Genomic DNA, 23,567 nt, shown 5'->3' on the forward strand with positions numbered 1-23,567 from the left:
AGCGCCTCCTTATACCTGTTTTTACCGCTGGGCCTCATTTGAATAGAGAATCGCGCGCTCTCCCGTGGACTTTACTGTATCGGCCCGTTAGTTTTTAGGTACTTGCCAGGTTCTTATGGCCTGGGATTGGCCACTGTTGGAAACAGGATGCTGGGCTTGATGGACCCTTGGTCTGACCCAGTATGGCATATTCTTATGTTAGTGACTTTTAACTATAAAAAGGGAAATTATGATAAAACAAGGAAATTTGTTAGAAAAAAACTGAAATGTGAAATCCACAAGATTAAAAATTTGAGGAGGAGTGGGCACTGTTTAAAATTACTATCCTTGAGGCCCAGACAAAATGTATTCCTGAATTAAAAAAGGTTGAATGAAAACCAAATGATTGCCGGTGTGGGTTAATAGCAAAATGAGAGAGGTAAAAATGAAAGAGCAGAAGCACTGGCAAGACAGATGTAAAAAATTAAACAGGCCAAGAAAGAATTTGAAAAAAAGCTTGCCATAGAGGTGAAAGCAAGTAACAAACTTTTTTAAGTACATTCGAAGCAAAAAGCCTGTGAGGGAGTCAGCTGGGCCATTAGATGACAAAGATAAAAGGAGTGGTCAGGGAAGACAAGGAAATACCAGAAAAACTAAATAAATTCATTGCCTCTGTCTTTATTGAGGAAGTTGTCATTGTCATACCAGAAACGTTTTTTGATAATGATGACTGAGTGACTAGATGGAATCATTGGAGGATATAATTCCTTAGATTGACAGACTAAAGAATAATAAATTACCGGAACTAGAAGGTATTCACCCCAAACTTCTGAAGGAACTAAAAAATGAAATTGCAAACCTGTTTCTGGCGGTTTGCAACATATCATTTAAAACAGCCATGGTACCAGAAGACTGGATTGTGGCCAAATGTGACACCAATATTTAAAAAGTGTTTTGGGGTGATCTGGAAAACTATAGACTGGTGAGCCTGACGTCTGTGCCAGACAAAATGGTCAAAGATATTCTTAAAAACAGAATTACTGACCAAATAAACAGACATGGGATAATGGGAGAGTGTCAACATGGGTTTTGCAAACAGAAGTTTTACCTTTACCAATTTATTAGATTTCTTTTGAGGCTGTAAATAAATATGTGGTCAAAGGTAAGTCAATTGATATAGTAGTAGTACTAGTAAATGCATAAATATATAATAAATAGGAATTATTCAGAAAGAATAGGCTATCACAATACATTTGTATAGATCCATGATGCGACCGCACTTTGAGTATTGTGTGCAGTTCTGGTCACCTCGCCTCAGAAAAGACATAGCAGAAATAGAAAAGGTACAGAGAAGAGCAACAAAATGATAAAGGGAATGGAAAAACTTCCTTATGGAGAAAGGCTAAACAGATCAGGCTCTTTAGCTTGGAAAAGAGAAGAACACCTCTAGGACTAGAGGACACTCCATGAAACTAGCAACCACAAGATTTAAAAAACTGCAGGAAGCGTTTTTTCCCTCAGTGCACAAACAAGCTATGGAACTTGTTGCTGTAGGACATACTCAAGGCGACTAATATAGTGGGGTTCAAAACAGGATGGGACAAATTTCTGAAGAAAAGTACATAAACACGTATTAGCCAGGTGGACAGTTATTAGCCACGTAGACTTAGCAACATCAATGCTTATCCCTGGGAGTGTGATACAAGAAACAGATCAACTACTGGGGACCTGGTGGGTGCTTGTGACCTAAACTAGCCACTGTCGGAGACAGAATGCTTAGCTTGATGGACCTTGGTCTGACCCATCATGGAACTTATGTTCTTAAATATATACTGCTGTACTGTGTTTGACTGTTGTACTGAACAGGGATACCCGATATGTTTTAAATATTACAAAATTGATACTATTTTCTTTTCTTAGTCCTTAGATGATTTAGCCACTGAGATACTATGATAGAAGATAAAAATATAACCCCTAGCAATGGAAAAACATGAGTATTTCCTAGACAAAATTGCAGGAATTAATCTAATGCAATGCAGTTGCTACACAATTTAATGGACTTTAGTGGTTTATATTACTATTCATTTTTCTTCTTTCATTTCTTACCTTGTCCTTCAGGAGTTTCGCCAAAAGGATTCACTTCAACCTGAGTAGCATCCACTTTCAGGAACAGGTTATAGAGCTTCTTAATCTGATCAGCCGCCTAAATTTCATCAAATTAAATGTAGTTACAATACTGGAAGATCAATAAGCAGCTAATGAATCCTCAGTATTAAGATCATCTTTTAAATATGTCAGTAAATGGTAAGATGTGGTAAATAAAAAACAATACAAAAAAAATTCAACAATTTTTATTTGCTTACTTCTTCAAAGAAGCATTTCAACTTGGCCAGTAGATATAAACCAAGTTATGATGTTCCTTCTTGATACATGCCAAACCTCAAATCACTAGGAAGATTTTTTTTTTTTAAACAAAAAAGTAAGTTTTGCCTGTCAAGGTCCTATACCCATCTCATCATAATAAATGAGCACAATATAAAGTAACTTTATATAAACAAGCTTATTTGCTGATGATTCAAATGCTTATGACTGCAGTAAGTTACTAATTATTCTAAATTCATACAGTTAAACAGTGTCGGAACTGTTGATTTCAAATTAGCTGTTGACAAAAAGACTCAGCAACTTTCTTTGGTATATGAATTAAAGAAATAATACAGAATTTAAGTTTATTTTTGCAAATATTATAAAACGTTGATATTTACTACAGCCTTGGTCATTGTCTTATAGAAAATCAGTGTGATGTATCTCTAACCATTTAGGTATTAGGAGTCAAGATTTTTTAGTCTATTAGTTCTAATGGTAAAAGCTCAGAATCTATGGGTTTTCAAATTCTTTTACTGAAAGAACTGAATGATTAATCATGGTGTACAACACAGAATTATTTCAGGTCCTATTAAGTCTATTAATGTTTATGATTGCTGTAAAGTAAGATCAGCAGAAGACAGAATTTTTGAAAAAGACATGTTTCTCAGAAGGATTTTTTAAAAATATTTTTTTTCTAAAATTAGTACCATTACAGTTTATGATACGGCACACTAAAAAATATAAAGAAATCCAAGCTAGGACAAAACATGCTAGATGATACAATATTGCATTATATAAATAAGATTTACATTTATTAACATGAGCTCTATCAATCAAACTATAAAATATTTTTGGACTTGCTCTGGTATTTCTTCCTTCTACATTAACCAATACATTCTCTAGAATGGATTCTGTGTTTCTTGGAATTCTCAGAGCACTGATCTGTATAGCACCATTTTATCCCTATGGGATAGCCGAGTAAACTTTAGGATGGAGACATAAGGCACACTGATTCCAGCCCAGGGACGGATTGGCCTATCAGGGCTTCGGGCATGCTCCGGTGGGCTGGTAGGCTCAATCACGTGGTTGGTGTTGGTTGCAGTGGCCCCATGCTTGCGGATCCACTGTGTCCAATATTAGCCCTTATTAGTTCTTCTCTTGCTCAACCCTCCTTTTTAATTTTCAGTGTAGAGGCTGTATGGGGCCTGCACTCCTCCTTCTTGACCCACACAGCAGCAGCATGGGCAATGGACCTCCCCACGTGCCCCTCCCAAACGCAGCACCTCGGCAGTGGGAAACATTGCCCTTTTCTTATTTTATCCTGCGTCTTCCATGCCACCGGGGCTGAAGGAAAGAGTTACGGGCCGCCGCAGCTAAAGAGCTACTTCAGGTGCGAGTCACTACTAGGGCCGAAGACAACAGCCACTGGTCACTGCCGGGGAACAGGCCAGCAGGGCCGAAGACAACAGCCACTGGCCACCACAGGGGACCAGGCTAGTGGAGCCAAAGACAGGAGTTGCACAGCTGGGTACTGGGGGGTGTGGGTGTACATGTATGTGAGATCAGGAGGGTTCTTCTGTGTGTGGGTGAGAGTGCTTCTATGTGTGTGAGATCTGGAGTGTGTGTGAGTGTGTGTGTCTATATGTGAGATTGGGAGGGTGCTTCTGTGTGTGAGTGAGGGGAGGGTGCTTCCGCGTGTGTGTGTGAGATCTGGAGGGTGCTTGTGTCTGTGTGTGAGAGATCTGGAGGGTGCTTCTGACTATGTGTGTGTGTATATGTATGGGAGACAAGGAGGGTGCTTCTGTGTGCCTGAGAAAGGGAGGGTGCTTCTATGTGCGTTTGTTGTGTCTGTGAGAGAGGGAGGGTGCTTCTGTCTGGTTTGAATGTGAGATCTGGAAGGTGCTTGGGTGTGGGGGTGTGTGTGTATGTATGTATGGGAGAGAGGGAGGGTGCTTCTGTGTGTATTTGGTGTGTCTGCAAGAAAGGGAGGTGCTTCTGTCTGGTGTGTTTGGAAGATCTGGAGGGTGCTTCTGTCTGTGTGTGTATATATGGGAGAGAGGGAGGGTGCTTTCTGTGTGTATTTGGTGTGTCTATGAGAGAGGGAGGGTGCTTCTGTGTGTATATGGTGTGTCTATGAGAGAAGGAGGGTGCTTCTGTCTAGTGTGTGTGAGATCTGGAGGTTGCTTCTGTCTGTATGTATGGGAGAGATGGAGTTTGCTTCTGTGTGTCTGTGAGAGAGGGAAGATGCTTCTGTGTGTGTGTATGTGGCTGGGAGGGAGGAGAAAGTTTGTGCATCTACTCGCTAATATATGACAATCTTAGGAACTGGAAATCGAACATTCCCAGGTATGGAGAGCACAAGATGTTTTATCCTTATTTGTAATTGGTGGATGTTATTGTTATTGGATGTTATAGGATGTTGTTATTGTTGGATGTTATTTCAAAACAGTAAATTTAAAAACAAGTTTTTAATTATTGGAGCTTCTATTTGTCAGTCAATTTGAAATATTTGTTCATTTTTAGTATGGTTTTACTATTATATTTTATATTTCATAGTTTTATTGTTTGATGTTTTTATAAGGAATGGTAATGTTTTTGTTTTTCAAATACAGTGTCTGGCTTGTACAGTTTCCAGCTCAGTTATTGTCTGCACATTTATTTATATTTTTTGGTGATTAGACTAAAAAAGTCTCAAGTATGGAGAGTGGTGAACTTTTTTTTTTTTTTATTAGTTATTTGATGTGCTTGCTGTTTTGAAATATTTTATTGGTGTTTGGAAAATGTTTTAAACATTTCCCAATGATTTTTTATTTATTGTATGTTCTATTCATCAGCTGTTTTGAAATATTTGTTCATTTATTTAATATGATTTTACTATTATATTTTATATTTCTTGATTTGTTTAATGCTTTATGTGGAATGGTTACTGTTTATCCATTGTTTAACTGCATACAGAGTCTGGCTTGTTGCAGTTTCCAGTTCAGTTTTTGTCTGCACATTTCTATTTATACTTTATGGTGTCTTTATTCTGTATTTGATGAGGGTCTGTCTGTGTTCGGCCTGTATCAAACCGAGGTAAGGTAAGCCTATGAGTAAGTTAGATACCCCATGGGCTGGTTTTGAAAAAATCCTTCTGAGCTGATATTTTCCTGCAATCCACCCCTGCTCCAGCCTTCTTTATTAATGATTCCAGCTTTATTTATAACAGGAAACAACATTCACAAAATGTAATCTGCTTACCCCCAGCAGTACAACATTCACTTCAGGACAGAGATGTGACAGAAGCTGCCTTCTCCTGAAGATGTAGGCCCTCTCTGTTCTCTTCTTATTCCTTTCAGGGGACCCACCCACAGAATTGCTTGTCTCTCTGACTTAAGGTCAGGCCAGGTCCAGTATTGTTTAAGGAGGATTTTTAGGGACACTCAACATACCCTCCCCCCCCCTTCAGCTTGGACCTGTCAGGTCAAGCATCCTTACACACCCTACATATCTTCCAGGGAGGTGATTTAACTTTCCCATTGTGGGGCCAAACAAAGCAAGCCCCTCGATGTCTAACATTACCTTCAGCTTTATATGTTTTCTATGGAATTTCCTGGACCTCTTGCCCAGATAATCCGGGCTGAGGATACAGGTTCTCCAATTTCCTTTCCCACTAGGGATACCCTTAAAATTGCCCCAAAAGTGCCACTACCCACTGTGCTCTTTGCCCAGTGTCCTCCTATGGTCCTTTATATGAGTTCGTCTGAAGCTCTGATGTACAATCCTCCTCCACGAGGCATGTTGTTTCTTGAACCCTTTCCGCAAGTACTCTCATCTCCACTTGGATGCTGCTGCTTTGTCTGAAAACCTGTGTTCTCCTTCAAGGCTCTCCAGTTGTGGTTTCTCTTCCAGTTGTCCTATAACATGTATTTCTACATCTCTCACTTTTACAGGCACAACATTTTTTCCAATTTTTACCATGCTGTCTTCTGACTCTTCTGTACCATCTCCATCTGTAGCACCTCTGTCTGGCCACTCTTCACTACTGCTCTCAGGCTTATCTATGCTGCCTTCTTCAGGCCAGTCTGTGCTCCATCATAAGTTCCCTTGCATATAAGCCATAGTCACTGCAGGTTCACCTGGCTTTCATTCTCTTTCCTTATATTCAGCTGTGCCTATTCTTGCAACTCTGGCTGTTTTTCTGCCATCTGTTACAGCGGTCTATTTATTGGCTCCATGCCAGATCTTTCTGTCACACCATCCTCAGGCCTTTTCTTTGGAACATTCTCTTGCAGAGCAGCTTTTCTCTCCTGTAGGTCCAAGCCCCATGGGCATTCTTTTCTTTCTTGTTTCTCATGATTGCAGCTGGGAAAATGAATCTTGCTCGCTCTCCCCATATACTGCTGGTGCTGTGTCAGAAGTGAGTGATTCCTCCCCCACCCCCACAGTCTCGAGGGTTTCAGGAATTTTCAACTGGAGTTGGCTCCTGGACGATACACCCCCAGTCAGATGCTTCATGGTGTTGCCTGCACTTCCTCTTCTTCCAGATGAAGTAAACCTTTTCCTGGCCTTAATTCTGGCATGCTGGTAGTTGTTAGCCCATTGCTTGTTCCCCTTCTTTCAAGAAACATGTCCAGGCAATATGATGCTTTACAAGACTTTCTTGCAGTTGCCTCTGTCCTTCCAGGAGGATTTGAAGAACAGCTTCTATTTCCAGCTCAGTTATATTTTTAGCATCGAAAAGGCTGACTTAATTGAGTACTAGTGCAGCGCAGGCTGGCATCCTTCTAAAGGGCCATGGCCTGTTCAGCTTTTCCTTACTTTTATCACCAAACAACAGCAAAAAAAAAAATAGATCCTGCTTGTCCAGCGCTGATTCACTTTATAGACCCTGACTAGTCAGGTGGAGCTATTTTCCTTACCTGCAATGTGCTTTTAAAGCTACTTTTTGCTTTTGGCCCTAGGCACAATTCTCTTATCGAACAAAACATTTTTCCAGCTGTTTTGTTTCTCTGCTCTACATGAGCTACACACTTTTAATCTTTACAGTGCTCTTTACACTAGCTTATCAGCACTGCTTCTGCATCCAAACTGCTTCTTTGGGCAGGAATCACACAACAAACTTATTTTCTTCTATAGTCTCTTCTGGAGGTTTGGGTTGCTGCCTGTGCATAATTCCCGAACTGACACCATATGTGGGATAGCCGAGTAAACTTTAGGCTGGAAAGTTAAGGAACACTGACTCCAGCCTTCTTTCTTAATAGTTCCAGCTTTATTTAAACAGGAAACTGCATTCACAAAACAGAATCTGCTTATTTCCGGCAGTATAACTCATACTTCAGGGCAGAGATGTGTCAGAAACTTCCTTCTCGTGGAGATGCAGGGGCCTCTCTTTTCCCCTCTGGGCCTATACTCTTATTCCTCCTCTCAGGTGACTCGCCCACAGTCTCTGACTTTTAAGGTGGCCAAGGTCAGATGCCTGGTCCAGTACTGTTTGAGGGTTTTTAGGGACACTCCTTCACAATCCCCTTAGCAAATGGAAACTGGAGTCAAAACTAAAGTTTTAAAATTACATCTACAAGGTTGGTTGCCCACATTTACAAAGCCAACTGGGTTTTCATGTAACTTGGAGATGCAATAGCACCTGTACTTAAGACTTCCTGTATGAACTGTACCAGATCGCTTAACAGTACATACATTATTTCCTAACCAGAGATAAGGGGTCTCTCCCATGTTGCAAAAATGGGAAACATGCTTACTTATATCTGCATTCTAAGCACTGCATTCTAAGCACTCTACAGTAGTTTCATGTATAGTGCGAATGTTGCTGGTCTCAGTAGTAAAACCAAAGATGGTGGCCAATGCTGGCAATGACAAATCTGTCTTGCCACAGCATATGATGATAACACATACTGATAATCAGTGCTCTGTGATATCACTGGGAGAGAAAAATGCTAACATTATTCTACATGCCCTTCACTTTCCATAAAATCCCAGGGAAAAAAAAAAGTAATTTATGAGTTAGCAAGCACATGTTGAATTAAAGGAAATAATTTTTTAATTAACTAGACTTTTTAGGTTCACATTAAATATGAATGCCAACATCATCATGAATGCAAAAGCATCAGGATTAATACAGAACAACCGTAGGCAGACCTGGGCAAATTAAAAAAATATTTGCTTCACAAAATTTCTGAGAGCAAGTGTTAAGGCTCAGCTCCTCTCCAGAGGCTGAATTCTTTTAGTGCCTTGGGAGCACTACATGCAGTGGAATCCTATGAAGAGAGAACATCCATACTCATGTCCCTTATAGAACAGGCCTAATGCGGATATCAGATCACGGGGACAGTCATGAGAATTCAACTGTCCCAGAAAAGAAACAGCTTAGTTTAAATTGTATTTTATGAGGGTCATTTTCAGTGGCTCACCCAGAAATGCCCATAAATGGTTTCCTTGCTCACAACTGTTTCTCAGAATGCTTCTTTGTAGTAAAAGTAAGCATGAAGAAGACTTCCAGTTATGGAGGCAGCCTGTTTGGATGCAAGGAATTTAGCTCTGACGGGGTTCCCTACTAATACCTGCCTTTTTAAAAGTTGAGCGTGTTAGGAAGCGCTAGGAGAGAGGTTCTGCTTTCCAGGGGATTGTGTGTCCTTGGGCCACGGTTCAACCCCAGAGGAACTCCGAAGAGGTGCCGCGGCAGGCGAAGCATGCCCGAGCATGGGCTGGACAGGAGCAAGGCTGGACTGAAGACAACGATGGAATCCGGAGCAGGAACAAGGCTGGAGCGAAGACAAGGATGACTGAAGAGACTGACCCTCCACCGGACCTGCACGCTTTGGGAAGATCATCAACACAATGGTGGTCTTATGAAAATCCTCCGACCGCTCCAAGCCCTTTCAGACCTGTCGCTGGGAAACGGCAAGAAGCGGCAGGCCGGATGGAGGCCAGGGCAGCGAAGCCCAGGATGCACAGACGAAGATTCAGGAACAAGGTACTTGGATGCACAGACGAAGACTCGGGAACAAGGTACTTGGACAAAGGTTCAAGGTAATCAGTAGGGTCAAGCAAGGTTCAAGATATTCAGGAGACTCAAGCAAGGCTCAAGGTATTCAGGAGACTCAAGCAAGGCTCAAGGTATTCAGGAAAGTCAAGCAAGTACTTGGTTGAGACTGCAATGCAGCGCGCCCTACACAGCCCACCCGTGGGACTGGTCGTGGACCACACTGGACTCGAAGTAGCCTCTAGACGAGATGTGGAGTAATGAAAGGAACAAGTTTCAGAAGCTGTAGAGGCCTGCACCGGGGCACACCCTACACAGCCGCCAGTGGCTGGTCGCGGACCACGCTGGAATGGCACAGGTACTAGCACAGTCTTTGGCATGGACGGAGCAAGCACAAGGAACTACGTAGACCAGTGACAAGGACTCAAGTGGAAGTCTCCCAGAGGCTTGTGCTGCAGAAGTGAGGGAGGCAATGTGCCATGACACGCCCTACTCAGCCCGCCCGTGGGGCTGGTCGCGGACCACGACATGGCACGCCAGGAAAGGTGGCGACGAGGAACCAGGGGTTAAAGACAACTGGACTGGATCACGGACATCAGGATCAGGAGACAGACATCAGAACTGGATTATAGACATCAGGAACGGAGGACGGTCGTCAGGACTGGATCACGGATATCAGGAACAGCAGGCGGACATCTGGACTGGATCACGGACTTCGGGACAAGACATGGAGCTCCAACAGAAAACAAAGAACACAGGACCTTGAAGAAGAGCTGGAACAGAGAAAACTCCTGGAGCGAAGGACAGGAACATCCAGGAGCATCTAACTCCTTGCGAAGGCAAAGCTGGAATGAACGCTGAGCCCTTTTGTAGGGCTGAAGAGGACAACGCCCAGGGAAGAGCTTGCAGGGGGTCACACCTGGCTGGCCCTTGAAAAGGAGAAGAGAGGTGCGCGCCCGCGCCTTAGGAAGCTGGAGAAGGGAACAGCAGGATCATTGGTGGCATCCTCCCAGCCACTTGGAAGGCCCAAAGAAACAAGGCAGGCTGTAGGAGCAGCCCTGCCATGAAGATGAAGGAAGGCAGGCTGCAGGACGCGGCTCCAGCTGCAAAGAAAGCAGGAAGCAGCGCAGGCACCGGCAGGGACGGTTTCCCTGCTGGCTGAAGATCCCGGCAGTGGCAAGGACGGCTTCCTTGCCGCTCGAGGACCCTGGGAGCGGCAGCCCCAGCTGTGAAGAGAGGCACTCGGCGAGCAGGAGCAGCATCGTGCTGCGATAAGAAGACTCCTGCCCATGGCTCCAGGACTGTGGAGGAGCCCGGAGCGGCGCGGCTGCTACGAGGGATGGTGTCTGCTGCGGCTCAGCTGGCCGCGGAAGGTCTGGACTTGTTGCGGGTCTGGACTTGTTGCGGGCAGGTTCACAACAGAGCTGTGCACTATTCTTTTGTTTTATTTTATACTGTTGGAGTACTTGGACCTAATACTACATCCCAAAGCTGGACATTTGCAGAGAAAATAAGGTGCTATGATTGCTGTGAAGATGGTATTCGCAAAAGGTGCAGATGCCGGTTATAACTGAGGACTTTAAAAAAAATTACAAATAGTGCGATTCTAGTGCTGGATGAATACTCAGTAAAATTACAGAAGCCCTAGATGATATAAAGGAAGGGTTTGCAAAGCATACCACAAAAATAGACGCAGCGGAACAGTTTATAGCTATACAAGAAGCCAGGGCCGACCACATGGAATAGCAAATAGCTGAGCTGCAGAATCTTACCGCACCACTGTGCAACCAAGTCAACATTGAAGAAATTACTCATAGATTCACGGAATACTACTGTACTTTATATGACCGCAAATTGAAAATTGTTTATGATAAAAATGAGTTCTTCAGTGGTTTCAATTGGCCTCAACTACATGTAGAGCAATGAGAAAAAGTAAATACGCCTATTACGGACGCTGAAGTTTTCTGCATCATACAGGGCCTCCAATTAGGGGAAAGCAGCTGGATTAGATGGCTTAAGCCCAGAGTTTTATAAAGTACTGCGTTTTAAATTATTGATGCACTGACAAAATTATTTAACTATATATTGGTACAAAGATCTTTATCTGCAAAACTGAACCAGTCTCCAATAATGGTGCTAACCAAAAAGAACAAAGACCCATATGAAATTAGTTCTTATCGGCCTATTTCCTTAATTAACCTTGACACCAAAATCCTAGCTACTGTTTTGGCAAATAAGCTCAACAACATACTTCCAGATTTGGCATTCTTGGATCAAACAGGCTTTCTAAGGGGACAACATGGTGCTTCAAATGTGAGAAAACTTATAACTGCCCTAATCCAGAAGGAAAATCGCTCTGCAAATAATTCTGAGCCTAGATGCTGAAAAAATGCTTTTGATTCTGTAATATAATCATACATGTTTTGGGATTTAGAGGCCTAGCTTTTCAAAGACAATATCTCATCCTGGATAAAGTGTTTTTATAGCACCCTGTGTGCTAGATGTTTGGTAAATGGTTCTGTTTCCTCTAGCTTTCCACTGAAAGGTGGGGTTCAGCAAGGGTGTCCTCTGACTCCATTGCTGTTTATTTTGGCAGTGGAGCCGGTAGTGATATAATTGCGTCAAACCTTAGCACTACAGAGTATATCTACGGGATCAGCATGTTTGATTTCAGCTATGTTTGCAAATGTCATTCACTTGGTCATTGGCAAGCCCCGTCAAGGGATATTAATTATTAAAGTTATTTTTGAAATTCCAAAGCTTCTCTGGCCTAAAAATAAACTTTGTCAAATCAGAGGCTATGCCCTTTGATGTAACCATTCAGACAAACTGTCAGAAGACTATTTAGTTGGACGGCCAGGAAACTGGAATATCTTGGTGTTTGGGTACCAAGGGACCTCAACAATTTGTATGCTATTAATATACAAGGGATTGCTTACCAAACTGAAAATCAATTGAAAATGCAGTGAGATCTCCTTCTGTCTTTTCTTGGTTGATGTGCTTTGTTAAAGATGGCTATATTGCCCAAGGTTTTATATAAACTACAAATGTTAACCTGCTGGCTGACTCATGTAGATTTGGCAAGGCTATGGATTTCCTTTTTTTTAATGTTTATTTGGCATGGTAAATATGCAAGGATGCACAAGTTAGCTCGGGGTAAAGAATTGGGTGGACTTGATTGCCCAATTTTATATAATGCTGCTCGTCAACTGCGATTTCTATGAGAGTAGTACTTTAGATATGCAAGCTGTAGAACAGGGCTTATAGAGGGTTTAACATTCCCTTACTCTCCTCTCTCCATGACTGTGGGGACAAGTAAAACTGATTGATAAATATGTTAATTTGGATTGTAATTATTTCAAGGGGATGGTTCTGGGGGTTGAAGGGAATTATAAATCAAGGGTATCTGTTATTGCTGCAAGTGGGCAACTTTGATTTTCCATCGGGATCAGAACATGATTCTTTATGGAGTGAAAAGAGCCTAAAGGTTTTTAGTGCAATTTTACGGTTCTGATAATTTATTGCAACCTTTTGCCAATTTGCAAGGAAATTTTCATTTGTCAAAAGCATATTTTTTTTCTTTTTTTTTTTTACTTTGTGCATATCTGACATTATTTGTATTCTCTAAAGTGGAATATATTTGATCTGTAAGTGGAATAGAAATTATTGGAAGATATATGCACATTGGGGAAAAAAGTTATTATATTGCCGAATGGCATTTTATTTTTTTAAATGCAACAGTATTCCCCTTCGGTGTTGGAAGGACCTTGCTGATACTGGAGCACAGTACTTGATGTGGCTATCACTGTAGTTAACATGTAGCAGTACTTTCATGCTACACATAGTTTGAATACAGATCCAATAATGAAGGAGATGAAATTTAAATTGTTACATCATTCTTATACTGACAACGTTAAGTGATACCACATGAAGCTGGATAATTTACCACTAAATGTAAATGGTACTATGATACATAACTTATCATCTTGCAGGAAAGTAATGGCTTTTTGGGAGGAAATTATACAAGAAATTTAGAAATGCACAGGAATGTTGCTCCTCCACAAAGGGGAAATCTTGTTATTGGGGGACCTGTCAACGACTGATGAGCTAAATAATGAGCACAAAGTATATCTGGCTTTGCAAATGCCTATTAGCTAAATGGATTGAAAATGTGCTACTCATTCGTTTAACTTGGCAGCTTAAAATGACTACGCTTATGCAATGGAAAATTTAGATATGAGATTAACCAACCGCAGAGGGAATGCAGCTTATGTATCGGTCTGGAATGCTTTCCTTCCAACGTTATCAGAGGAGTCACAAAAAAAAAAAAAATCACACTGGACTTAGGAATCATACTGGATTGGCATATTTTTTCAACACCTAGAACAGTTGTTGATTTATGGAATCTTTTAGCTGAGATAAGAGCGATCTAATGGTGCCTGCTATCTGGATGGGGCATATGAGAATTAGTCAAATACAAGCTATACGATGGTGATGGATGTTAGTGTGTGGTGTATGCTAGAGTGTGTGTGTTTGTGGTGGGGGTGTGGTATGGTTAGTGGTTGTTGTTGGCTTGCGGGCAGAATATGAGGTGGGTTGGGGAGATTTTCTTAAGTTATTATGGAGAACTATAGTTACATGTTTCAGAGAGATATTGTGCATATTTACAGTCTGTTTCAGGATATGCATATTTGGCTTCAGGTTTATTTGCTCTTTTCAGGGATATTGGACTATCCTGTACAATTCTGTTACTGCTTCTACTGTTGCGTATTCTGCACAAAATGTATTTAAAAAAAAGTATGCATGAAATTACTTTTGCGTGTACTTTTATGTGTACAACCTTTTCAGGAAATTTAAAAAAATATTATTTACACGCAAAAAAATGTGGTTTCATGGATGTAAACAGCTTTGAAAATTAAACCCTAGGACAGTAACTTTCAAAGTGGTGCGTGGGCACATACGTGCGCGCGCGTTCATCAGCTCATTCCCAGGGACACGGCTATTTTATAACATTTGTGCGCATTCGCCGCCATTGCCATAGGGTGACCAACTGCCCGGTTTTGGACCGGACAGCCCGGTTTCCCAGTCTGTTGTACAGTGCCGGTTACAAGGGTAACCGAACACTGTAAAACCCGGTCAGGCAAGGCAAGGGGCCAATCAGTGGTGGCAGCCTGGCAGCGCTCCAATCACCTGCCTGTTCTCGGGGCTTGGTTTGACTCTCCTCCTCCTCCTCTGCCTCTCCCACAGCTGTGCCACTCTTTTCGCACTGTCCTCCTGGGAGTTGCAGAGGAATAGAAGTCGAATTCCAGCCCCCAAGACAGGCAGGCAGGCAGAATCTGCCTAGGAAAAAATCAACCTTCAATTTGAAAGGGAAAAAAGAGAGGAGTGGCTGTGACCTGTTCCCCCCGCCCCCTCCCACCACCAAGTGTCTGGTCCTTCTCCATAGAAAAGTCGGCAACTCTAGATTACCAGTTTTCCCAGTTCGCTCAATTAAGGGATAGGACTTCTAAATCCCCCTAGTTTAATAGCATCTCTTCCCCCATTAGCCCCGACCTTGAAAACCCTGTTGAGCTGCCTAGATTTTTTTGGTTTTATAAGTTACACGTCATCCACAGAAGAAATAAAGTTATATGGCAGGGGACCCCGGCACACGTCAGTGCGTGTATTTATGTGCAAATTTCATGTTAAAATCCCAGGATGCCCATGCCCCGCCCAGACCAGGTCCTCGCCCCATTTTGGAAAATTTTCATTTATGTGCGCAGCAGGATGTACACGCATATCCCAGTGGCTTTTAAAAATTCTCTCAGCATGCACTGGCCCGACAAATTTGCTCATCCAATAACTGATGTGTGCGCTGAGCTTTTAAAATTAATCTTTATAAGTCCAATGTAACAATACTAAAACTATTACTGAGACTGGTATTTTTTAAGTTGCCAGGTTGCCTTTACTGAATTACTGGATATCTATTACTTTTGTATGCTATTATGTTTTTATAATGTACTTTGTACTCTGCCTTGAACATTGATTCGTAAAGTGAGCAATACATTTTTTAAATAAATATCTAAGAATGAAAACTGCTTTTACTAGTCTCAGCATTGGCCTTATTTATGATTCTTGTTTATTTATTTTTAGCCTTTTTAGGGCCCAATTTATTAAATATTTTTTCCATAGATACAAAATGGGAGAAAACATTTGTAAACAAATTCACTTTTTTTATGGGGTACATTTTCAAAATGTTTGTTGACCCTGCCCCCCCCCCCCCCCGCCCTGCTTTTCCAGCATTTGAAATCAACGAAAAAGCCCCCACCCCCTCTTCTCACCCAGCAATATCTGAAGGGGACCATCTTCCCGCCTTGGTGATTTGAAATGTCTTAGGTGGTCCTTCCTCTGAAAAATCTGGTGACCCCAGCAATAAGGTTTAATGTGCTATGCAATAAAGCAGTGTCTCCCAGCCAGTGTGCCATAGCTGGGAAACACTGTGATTTTCTACCAATTTTCAAAGGCAAAGCATGCAAGGACTTTCACGTTGAAATCTGCTGTGGGTACGCCATCTTCCTGCATAGCTTTCCTTTCTCAGGAATGCCTCCTCACAATCGGGCCGATACAGTACAGTGCGCTCCGATGGAGCACCATTGGACGCGCGGTTTCCCTTACCCCTTATTCAGTAAGGGGCCGAAAACGCGTCCAATCCCCCAAACCTAATAGCGCCCGCAACATGCAAATACATGTTGATGGCCCTATTAGGTATTCCCGCACGATTTAGAAAACAAAATGTGCAGCCAAGCCGCACATTTTACTTTCAGAAATTAGCGCCTACCCAAAGGTAGGCGCTAATTTCTTCAGGCACCGGGAAAGTGCACAGAAATGCAGTAAAAACAGGAGAGTGGCCTGTGCGCCCGCTCTCCCGCGGACTTTACTGAATCAGCCCGAATGATGTTAAAAGTATGTGTGTTGCGGAAAAATGTGAGAAAGTTTAGCCACATGGAGGGTGGGAAATGTTTTCTTTTTTTTTTTTTTTACACAGCAAAATGCTTTTCGCCCACATAAATAGCTTTGAAAACTACCCTCAAAATGAACATATTTTATACATACAGATAAATTCATAACAGAACGTGCACCCTCCATCTGAAAACCACCTGTTCCAAAGCAGTATTATATTAAAAATAAAACAATTTTGAGACATATACTTTAAGAAATAAAAACTACCTAATTCAAACATGAGATTCATAAATACTGACAAAATGTGCAAATGATCTCAGCGATAAATGACTATTTTTGCTCAGAAAACCCTAGCGGCCGTTTATCTGGGTCCAGAAGATTAATTTCTGATTCTGTAACTATGTGGTGCCGCCCTTCAGAAAGTCCCAGTATGGAGATTACTTTGTATGGAATTATCTATTATGCAGTGTAATTTTCAGTACATTGCTGCTCACAGTGAAACAATGACAACCTGTAGGGCCTGACTGCTCTGCAATTATTCATTCTGTTTAAAAATACCACGTACAACAATCCACCATTGAGACAACCATCCTTACAATCCATTAATTACCCAGGTGGGAAAGGGCAAAATATAAAACGTTAAAAGAGGAGTTTACAAGATGTAGTGTTTGATGTAAGAATGGTGCATTGATTAATTTTGTTTACTCGTTTTTTGTTTTGTTTTAAAGACAATTTATTTAATATCATGCTTCCCTTTCAGTAATATCTATAGCCTTATGTAGAGAAAGCTCTCCTTTACGATGAACCTGTTGGAATAAAACATGAGTTAAAAAGAAAAGGTGAATTACAATTTAGCTCAGGTTTTCTTTACTCGCATGGTAAAAATTGAGTTAACATCTGATACAATAAGCTAATGGTCAGAGCCCTGAGGCAGGTCAAGGGGGATGTTCTATGGCAAGAGTCATTTTGAAGCAATTTTGTGGCATATTTGCATATTACTTATTTCACTGTTTTCTGACATTTCTGCGTCCAATGAATTTTCTTTGGTGAAAAAGGGACTTTGGTGATGGTGGGAAGGGAAGAGGAGGATAAAGAAAAGGTGCCGGGATCTGGGGAATGAGGCTGAGGATGGGGAGGAAGACAATCTCAGAGATGAGATATGTTAAAGGAATTTCAGGCGGAAGGGGTAGAGGGACAGAGAATGGAGGCACATGAGGAGGGGAAATACAGGAATAGGGAGAATTAGGGAGCAAAGAGAAAGGGAATGAGTGAAGGGGGAGATCAGGGAGGGAGGAAGAGAAAGAAAGAATCCTGGATCAGATGGACGATTTACTATTATCCTTCCTCTTAAGAACATAAAAAATTGCCATGCTGGGTCAGACCAAGGGTCCATCAAGCCCAGCATCCTGTTTCCAACAGAGGCCAAACCAGGCCACAAGAACCTGGCAATTACCCAAACACTAAGAAGATCCCATGCTACTGACACAATTAATAGCAGTGGCTATTCCCTAAGTAAACTTGATTAATAGCCATTAATGGACTTCTCCTCCAAGAACTTATCCAAACCTTTTTTGAACCCAGCTACACTAACTGCACTAACCACATCCTCTGGCAATAAATTCCAGAGCTTTATTGTGCGTTGAGTGAAAAATAATTTTCTCTGATTAGTCTTAAATATGCTACTTGCTAACTTCATGGAATGCCCCCTAGTCCTTCTATTATTCGAAAGTGTAAATAACCGAGTTACATCTACTCGTTCAAGACCTCTCATGATCTTAAAGACCTCTATCATATCCCCCCCCCCTCAGCTGTCTCTTCTCCAAGCTGAACAGCCCTAACCTCTTCAGCCTTTCCTCATAGGGGAGCTGTTCTATCCCCTTTATCATTTTGGTTGCCCTTCTCTGTACCTTCTCCATTGCAACTATATCTTTTTTGAGATATGGCGACCAGAATTGTACACAGTATTCAAGGTGCGGTCTCACCATGGAGCGATATAGAGGCATTATGACATTTTCCGTTTTATTAACCATTCCCTTCCTAATAATTCTTAACATTCTATTTGCTTTTTTGACTGCTGCAGCACACTGAGCCGACGATTTTAAAGTATTATCCACTATGATGCCTAGATCTTTTTCCTGGGTGGTAGCTCCTAATATGGAACCTAACATCATTTCCCCTCATTGTCTTTCTCTCTCTCTCTCCACACACTCCCCCAGATCCCCTCAACTCCTAACCCATAGCTACTCTCATGGCCTCAATTCATACCCCCACTGCTCTACAATCCCTCACTTTCTCTTTCCCAAACATCCCCCTTTCCCCCATTCTGATTCTCTCAATCACATTCCATAGCATCTCCATTTCCTTTGCTCATTCTTTTACTCCCATTCCCTCACTAACTCTCCTTCCTCTCACCCACACCCTCTCTGATCCTCTCATTTTCTCTCTTATATCCACATCCCCTCAATTGCTCTCCTGACACTCCCTCTGATCCTATCATTGGTTCTCTCTCCTCCCTGATCCTCTCATTCACTTTCTTTCCCTCCCACCCATACCCTCTCTCACTTTTCCACCTTCCCCATCCCTTTTCAATCTCCATCCCAGCTTCGGGCTAGGAGGAGGAGAGTGGGAGCACAATCCTCATGCTGTGCCCCCCTCCCTTTGCTGCCTGGGGCTGTTGTCGTGCTTTGACCACACAGTGTGATCCACACGTTCAAAGCATGACACTAGGGTGGCAGCAGCAGAGGGGGAGGACACAACTTGAAGCAAGACGGTCCCATAGTGCTCCAATAAGCCAGGAGTGGGAGAGAAGTACGAAAGCCACCACTGTTGCTTCTTCTGCTGATGCTCGAATTCCTATCTTCCACAGCAATTCCATGGGAAATGCATTTCGAGCCTATGAGAAGAAAGCTCATTAGACTAGCAGGGGGTGGGGGGGGGGGGGACGACTGGAAAAGTGTCTCCAAGTTTCAATGCTCTTTATTTTAACCATTGCATTACACTTTCATTACAATGGTATCCCTATGTTATGCAACTCTCATACAGCACATTACTCAGGTCTCCAATGTACCTTTTCTGTTTTCAGGTTTGTAATCGCTTTACCTGTTCCCGCAGAGGTCCTTTGAATCCTAAATTGTCTGCCATTCGAAGGGCCTGGCTATCCTTTACGCCCTCAAAAATATCTATTGCCTCCTAATAAAAAAAAAAGTTACATGAACAGGATTAGAATATTCTATTTGAACAGAGATTTACAACATCCAAAGGAAAACACGTAATATAAATTTGCAAATTAGTAATTAAAGTGTGGCAGTTTGCCAAAATGCTCATAGAACCGAACTACAGCAGTTGCCTATAGGGTATGTTATAATTACCACACCATCCCATGAAGGAGGCCTTCAAAAACTAGATAATTCTTCAGGGTGGCATACTGACAAGACAATCTGACACCAGTTTTCACTTTTAATTACTATGCAGATGGCACTGACGAATATTTATTCTGTTAATTCTTTTGACATCCCCTGGAAAGTTGCCAAAGAAATGGTGCCCACTCCAAGAAATTAAACAGTACAATATTGTCCATAAACCTGTTTGCAAAATATCTTATTGCAATTAACTGCTCTATTGTGACCATGAACACTGGTGGACAAGAGGCACTATGTGATGTCCTATGTATGAAGAAAAAAATCTGGTAAAAAAATACTGTGTCATTATAGATTATAAACAGTTATATATAAATACAATGCAGCTTTTTTTTTTTAAACTAGAATTCATATCACAGGCTCAATCCTAAGCCTCAAGCTTAGAAATACAAATTATGTCATAATAGTAAATTAACAAGAAGTTTATGAATATTTGATAAATAAGAAAGTGACAATTTAATGGAGAAAAGAAATCCAGTTAAAATTTAATAAAGACATTTCTTAAAAACAAAAAAACAAAAAACAAACAAACAAAAAACACTGAAATTAAAATGTTCAAATTCAAAATATCCAACTACCTTGAAGATAAGCTCTGGGTTGGTTGCAGCTACTTCTTCAATGTCAACACCTCCCTGAGGGCTGCCAACTAGAACAGGACCGTTACAGGCTCTGTCCATCAAGATCGCAAGGTACGTTTCCCGGGAAATATCCAGTGCTTCTGCAAACCATCACCTGAAACAATAAGCATTGCAAATTAGTAAATAGATTTACTAAGCCATGATAAATGTGTAACGTGTGTCAAACTATTTATTGTGCAATTCACTCATATCGCAGCGGTATCACGTTTTTTCCTAAAAAAATCCGCCCCTATTGAAATTAGCTGCTTTGCATACATAAAATTAACTAATGTGGCCAAAGCAGATAGTAGATAGGCAACCTAATGGAGATACAATAATGCATCTGGCCTCAAAAAACCCAGCCGCATTACTACTCATGTCAGTGAGATGAAGTTATCTGATCCCGGGGACATTGGGCTGCTAATGCACATTCTGATGTCCTCAGGTTGCTTTTTAAAGGGTCACTTGACCAAAACACGCCCCCGGCCCCCAACCTTGCCAACTCTGGAAGTGGGGCAGTCTATAAAAAATCTAAAAATTACTTGGGTGGCGTGCCCTGCCCCATCCCAGTCCCCTCCCTTTTGATCAAAACTTACCCCTGTTCCAACTAAAGAGCCCCCCAATATGAAAAACAACCCCCCCGCTCCCACCACACAACATACACCAGAATCCCTGGTGTCTAGTGGGGCCCCCCACTCTCCTTACGTGAATCAAAGACCCTGGTGGTCTAGGGGGGGTCCCTGGAGCCTTTCTTTTGCCCCACGGACTTCCCATACCTAAAAAAAAAGAGTCCCTGGTGGTCCAGCAGTGGCCCATAATGCCCCTAGTTCCGGGACAGTCAATGCCATTTTCTAAATTGGAGCTAATCAGTCTTTGTCCCTATCACATGATAGAGGTAATGGTTGGTTGGCACAATTTTGGAAATGACAACAACTAGCCTAGGGCTAGGGGGGGCGCTCTGGGCCACTCCTAGACCACCAGGGACTCTTCTGTTAGGTAGAGGGGGAGATCAGGGGGTGGGATGGGGGTCCAAAGCCCCCCTCTGATGTCTTTGATTCATGTAAGTGAAGTGGGGGGGGGGGACCCTCACTAGACACCAGGATTATAGGGTATGTTCGGGAGGGGGGGGGGCCTTTGGTTGGGATGAGGGGTAATTTTTTTTATTTAAGGGGACGGTTTTGGGAAGGGGAAGAGGCGCTGCCGTGCAAGTAATTTTTTGATTTTTAAAAATGTTTTTTAGGCTGTGCTATCTCTGGATGCAACAGGAGGTCTTGCAAGACCCCTGAGGTTTTTTCTAGTGCATTGCGAGGTGGGGGTTGTTTTTGGGCCATGTGGCCCTTTCAAACAATGGCAGCTCCATGAGAATTTGGCTTTTTTCGGGCTCTTCTGCATTAGTTCTCACTGCAGAGTTTTTCTGCGATAAAAAATAACAGTGATACTGCCAAGCTTTTTTTCTGGGGAGGGGCGAATATATCCCTCCCACGGTAAAATATCATGACCTCTAAGCCTCTTATTTCACCATATTATCAAAAGTAATTATAAATCAGCACTAGTTTTCCTCACCTACAGTTTTAAACTAAAATGAAACAGACCAAGTTGTATGAATCTTGCTAATATTTCAGCCATGGTGTAGTATTGCTGAAGGATGGGTCGCCAACTTCCTTTTCTCGTCACAAAACAAAATGATGACAATTACAAAATACACAGATACAAATTTAGTCAATATACTGTACAATAGGTTACCCCTAATTAGTTGCTTCAAAGGTATGACTGTTCACAGTTATGGATACGGTTATTGTAATAGTAAGCAGTGCAAACCTGGACTATTGGGCAGCCTACCACAGTATGTACTACTTTGTTTCTCTACAGAAAAGATGTTCAATCAGGCTTTAGTTTGTAGACAAAAAGGAAGCTGAGCTCTGTTGGGTGGTGGTGGGAGAAGGCCAGGGCGGGGGCCAGGGCCAGGTGTGAACTGCACAGGTTGGAGCCGGGGCCAGATGTGAACTATATGGGGAGGGGTGTGACTATCTCTCTCCCAAATACACACACATTCATGTTCTCTCTCACATATACATACTCTTTACCCTCTTCTTCCTCCTTATCCCCGAAATCCTCTATCACCAACACCTACCAATGCCCACTCTACCCTCCATCTCTACCCACTCCATGATTCTCCCAGTGGTACTCCTTTCTATCTAGTGGTCCTAGAGCCCCCTAACTTTCACCTCCAATCCTTGGAGGTCCTCAAGCCTCTCTTCCCTCATGATGGCCATTAATTCTCCTTCCCTGGAAGCTTATCCTCTCTAGCAACTCTCTTCCTCCTTGGCAGTAAGGTACAGGCCTCTTTCTTCAGATGTCTCTCTTCTGCCTGAAGGATCATGAGTGGAATGGCCCCCACCACCCACCCTCTTCAGCTTCCTCAGGTGGTGGGTGGTCCCAGATTTTAAAAGCATGGCCTGCTCTTTGCCTCCTCTAGTGGGAAGGGAGCAACAAAATGTACTCTCTTCACTCACCCTCTCCCTCCTCCATTGCAACTTCTAAAATCCCTTCAAAGCCCACAGTCCCTCCAATCACCTTATATTCATTATTTTCTTGTCCCCTCTATAGAACTCGTTGCCTTCTCAGTCACCTGGGATTGTTCTTCTGAGAGTCCTCACCAGATCTCCATTTCTCTCCAGACTTTTCTTCCATCACTCTGGATCTGCACCAGACTCTCAACTCCCAGTGAGCCCACAGAGACAAGCACACCCAGGGATTCTCACACCACAGGGAAAGGAATCAATTGCCAATTTTTGGATGGAGAGTTTCTCTCAACTGCTGCTCCTTTTAATCCTGAGTCACTCCTATCAGGTGGCAGTGGAGGAGTTCTTTCAGATGGACTAAGAGGGAGACATTGGAAGGCATCAAAGAGTCTCCACTATGCTCTCCCTGCCCTGTGTCTGACAAGCGGGTGACATGGCGATCCATTGGCCTTAGTCAAGGTAAGATGACCTTGCCCTTCCTTTTCTTACCCATAGGGCCAGTTGGAAGGCAATAAAGGAAATTTTTTAATCAAAATAACTTTGGAGAAAAAATGGAGTGACAGGACGCCACATCCATCTAAGCAACCATCGTAATCCCCCCCATTATGTCCTTATGTGTGCATGAAATTGATTACTTATAACAGTCTTTACTAGAATGAGGTTGTTATTCTCTAGAAGCCTGATTTTCAAAAGCATTTACATACTTAAAACTGGGTTTTCCATGTGTAAATGCATTTTACCCAAGTGACTG

The 23,567-nt window shown here is 42.3% G+C and overlaps 1 protein-coding gene across 1 annotated transcript in view; it reads right to left on the reverse strand.

Moving 5' to 3' along the window:
• SUCLG2 (succinate-CoA ligase GDP-forming beta subunit) overlaps positions 1-23,567 on the reverse strand; it is a 425,371-nt gene that overhangs the window by 176,320 nt on the left and 225,484 nt on the right. Inside the window, exons 5-7 of the mRNA XM_029601057.1 lie at positions 20,256-20,403; positions 19,361-19,450; positions 2,086-2,182 (exon numbers count right to left, since the gene is read on the reverse strand). Of these exons, the coding sequence (XP_029456917.1) occupies positions 2,086-2,182; positions 19,361-19,450; positions 20,256-20,403 (335 nt within the window). The remainder of the gene's footprint in view (positions 1-2,085; positions 2,183-19,360; positions 19,451-20,255; positions 20,404-23,567) is intronic.

The sequence above is a fragment of the Rhinatrema bivittatum genome, chromosome 4, assembly GCF_901001135.1.
Source record: "Rhinatrema bivittatum chromosome 4, aRhiBiv1.1, whole genome shotgun sequence".
Classification (NCBI taxonomy): domain Eukaryota; kingdom Metazoa; phylum Chordata; class Amphibia; order Gymnophiona; family Rhinatrematidae; genus Rhinatrema; species Rhinatrema bivittatum.